This window comes from Peromyscus californicus, unplaced genomic scaffold (assembly GCF_007827085.1).
Source record: "Peromyscus californicus insignis strain IS unplaced genomic scaffold, ASM782708v3 Scaffold_7__1_contigs__length_154581171, whole genome shotgun sequence".
Taxonomy (NCBI): domain Eukaryota; kingdom Metazoa; phylum Chordata; class Mammalia; order Rodentia; family Cricetidae; genus Peromyscus; species Peromyscus californicus.
In genome coordinates this window covers 65,601,275-65,604,635 of record NW_026294595.1, presented here as the reverse complement: position 1 = coordinate 65,604,635, position 3,361 = coordinate 65,601,275, and the positions used below count along the sequence as shown (strand labels likewise).

The window sequence follows — 3,361 nt, the reverse complement described above, 5'->3', positions numbered from 1 at the left end:
AGCTAACATTCATTTAGATGTCATAAATAGTGAGGAGAGCTTGAAGAAAACTCAAAACTAAACAAAGCACCCTAGGATGCAGATAGTGGAGCTCCCGGTAGTAAGATAATATAGGTAGTAAGTGAGTGATCTTGACACTGTAACACAAACACATGACCCAGAGTCCGCAGAATTCACCACTGTGCTACTCTCTCTCTTTAAAAGTGTGTTTGAGGTTATTTTATGGTACATTATGAATACAAAAGAGTCATTATTTAGTGTCATGATCACATCCCATTTCCTCCTGATTGTTATTATTAAATAAGTGAGTATAAGCTTAGAGATTGATTATACAAGACAACTATGATAGCATCAGGAAAAAAATATAGTTTTGAACTAATCATACTAATCGTACAGTAGACTATGAGGCTGGAAAAACTCTTAAATCATGTTTTCTAATCTCTTTAACTTACAATGTGTAAATTGAGTCATGTTCTAACTTGTTTAGAAAACGATCTATAGCCGTGCCCTCCCACACTAGTTAGAATGTTTCTGTGAGCATTCTGTATTTGGAGATCCGGATTGAATTTCTACTTGAGCACCTCAGGACCTAGGAAGCATCATTGTCCGTCTTCCAGTTTCTATTGCTCCTGTTTCATCACCCAGTTTATCACAGGAGTTCTGAAAACAAAGCTTCACTTAGTGCTGCAGCAGTCAGTGACAACTGTGGGTTAGTTCATTTCAGGTTAAAGCATGTGGCGGCAGTTACGATTCACTTAAATGTGTTTAATAAATGTGAAAGCCAGTGATTAAATGGACACCAATGTACCTCCCGAGAATCCTGACAATCAGAATCAGATAAAGGAATTGCTACAGATGGTGCTGTGAAAAATAGTGCTAGAGCTATTTGATACAATTCAAAGGAAGTCTTTTGAGACTGAATAAAAGATATTTAAAGAATAGAAGTCTTTTGAAATTTACAGTATTTGAAATATATAATAGTTAAAATGTAAATTATTGAGAGGGTGCCCTAGGGCCAGTCTTATTTTGGATGCTGCACAGATCATATCGTGACATTTTCTCCTAAGATATCAATAGTCAACACTCTATGTATACTAGTATACTCTAAGTATACTAGTCTTAGGGTTTATTAACATTACTCCTTCACAGGATTCTTAAACGGAGTTAATAATTCTTCAGTGTTTTGTGATATAATGTGTTTTAAATAATCACTTTTAAATGTATGAATGAGAAAGACACCTTTGTCTGCTATTCTGTATATAAATAAGCTGAGATTTTTGAGAGAAATGCTAATATCCACAAAATTATTAGAACAGAACTATTGAAAATCCCCAAGAGGAACACAACAGGTGGTCACCGAAGAACTACTGAGGTTCACCAATGTAGAAGATGTTGATGAAGACAGGCTTCTGGCAGAATGGAAATATGGGTTTGGTCACAATTTATGTCGGGTCCTGTTCTCTGAGATGTTATCTCTGAAACAAGCCTGATAAAAGAATAAATGGGAGAGAAAAACAATGTTACAGAGTTTGTCCTTCTGGGTCTCACTCAGGATCCTGCTGGTCAAAAAGCATTGTTTGTCATGTTTTTACTCATCTACATTGTGACAATGGTGGACAACCTGCTCATTGTGGGGACAGTGATTGCCAGCCCTTCCTTGGACTCTCCAATGTACTTCTTTCTTGCCTTTCTGTCACTCGTGGATGCTGTTTATTCTACTGTCATCTTGCCCAAGTTGCTTACAGACTTATTTTGGGAAAAAAAGACCATCTCCTTCACAGCTTGTCTGGTTCAGCTTTTTGTGGAGCACTTATTTGGTGGTTCTGAAGTCTTCATTTTGGTGGTGATGGCCTATGATCACTATGTGGCCATCTGTAAGCCACTGCACTATTTGACCATCATGAATCGACAAGTTTGCATTCTCTTGCTTTTGGCATCCTGGGCTGGAGGACTTGCTCATGCTCTGCTTCAAGTTATCTCTGTTTATATAATTCCTTTTTGTGGACCCAATGTCATTGATCACTTTATCTGTGATATGTACCCATTATTAGGCCTTGCATGCACTGACACCTACTTCCTTGGCCTCACTGTTATTGGCAATAATGGAGCAATGTCTGTAGTGGTCTTTATCCTTCTTCTTGGCTCCTATGGAATCATTCTAAACTCTCTTAAGACTCACAGTCAGGAAGTGAGACGTAAAGCCCTGTCCACCTGCAGCTCCCATGTCATGGTGGTTGTCCTCTTCTTTGTTCCCTGCATTTTCATGTATGTTAGACCTGTCTCCAACTTTCCTATTGATAAATATATTACTGTATTTTATACAATTTTAACTCCCATGTTGAATCCTTTAATATATACTCTGAGAAACCTTGAGATTAAAAATGCCATGGCAAAGCTGTGGAGTAACATGTTCACCACAGACATAGTAAGAATTTCTCCTCACTGAACATGCTTTACTAATGGTAAAGAAACATTCAGCAATCAGGTTTAGCAGTATGAGTTTCAATGTTCTACATTTGTACCAGTACTTGTCATTGTGAGAACCTAGGTATTTTTGGCAATGCAGTGGGTACAGGACTGGTAGTCACCATGATTCTAGTTTTCTTTATTGATACTGAAGTTAATCATATCTTCATGTTTATTGGGCACTACACTTTTGTTATCTTCCATAATATTTTTTGTCTAATTTTCAATAAAGTGTACTTCTCTTATAATTTTATTGATTTTTTTGGCTATACTGTGAACTGAATACTTTTTTTTTCTATGATAAGATTTTAAGATTTTCCCTTATTTATTTATTTATTTTTTAAATTTTATTTTACAATATAATTTAATTCTACATATCAACCATGGATTCCCTTGTTCTCCTGCCCCTCTTCTTCCCCCCAGCCCACATCCCATTCCCATCACCTCCAGGGCAAAGAGTCCCCTGAGGATTGAGATCAACCTGGTAGACTCAGTCCAGGAAAGTCCCGTCTCCTCCTCCCAGGCTGAGCCAAGCGTCCCTGCATAAGCCCCAGGTTACAAACAGCCAACTCATGCAATGAGCACAGGACCTGGTCCCACTGCCTGGATGCCTCCCAAACAGATCAAGCCAATCAACTGTCTCACCTATTCAGAGGGCCTGATCCAGTTGGGGGCCCCTCAGCCATTGGTTCTTAGTTCATGTGTTTCCATTCTTTGGCTATTTGTCCCTGAGCTTTATCCAACTTTGGTCTCAACAATTCTCGCTCATATTGACCCTCCTCTTTCTTGCCAATTGGACTCCCAGAGCTCCACCTGGGGCCTGGCCATGGATCTCTGCATCCAGTTCCCTCAATCATTGAATGGGGTTTCTAGCACGACAATTAGGGTGTTTGGC

The 3,361-nt window shown here is 38.8% G+C and overlaps 1 protein-coding gene across 1 annotated transcript; it reads left to right on the top strand.

The window, feature by feature from the left end:
* The first annotated feature begins 1,501 nt into the window (after window positions 1–1,501).
* Window positions 1,502–2,446, top strand: LOC128101660 (olfactory receptor 4A5-like). The gene has a single exon (XM_052724962.1). It carries the CDS (start codon window positions 1,502–1,504, stop codon window positions 2,444–2,446), a length of 945 nt encoding a protein of 314 aa, XP_052580922.1.
* Window positions 2,447–3,361: the final 915 nt, after the last annotated feature.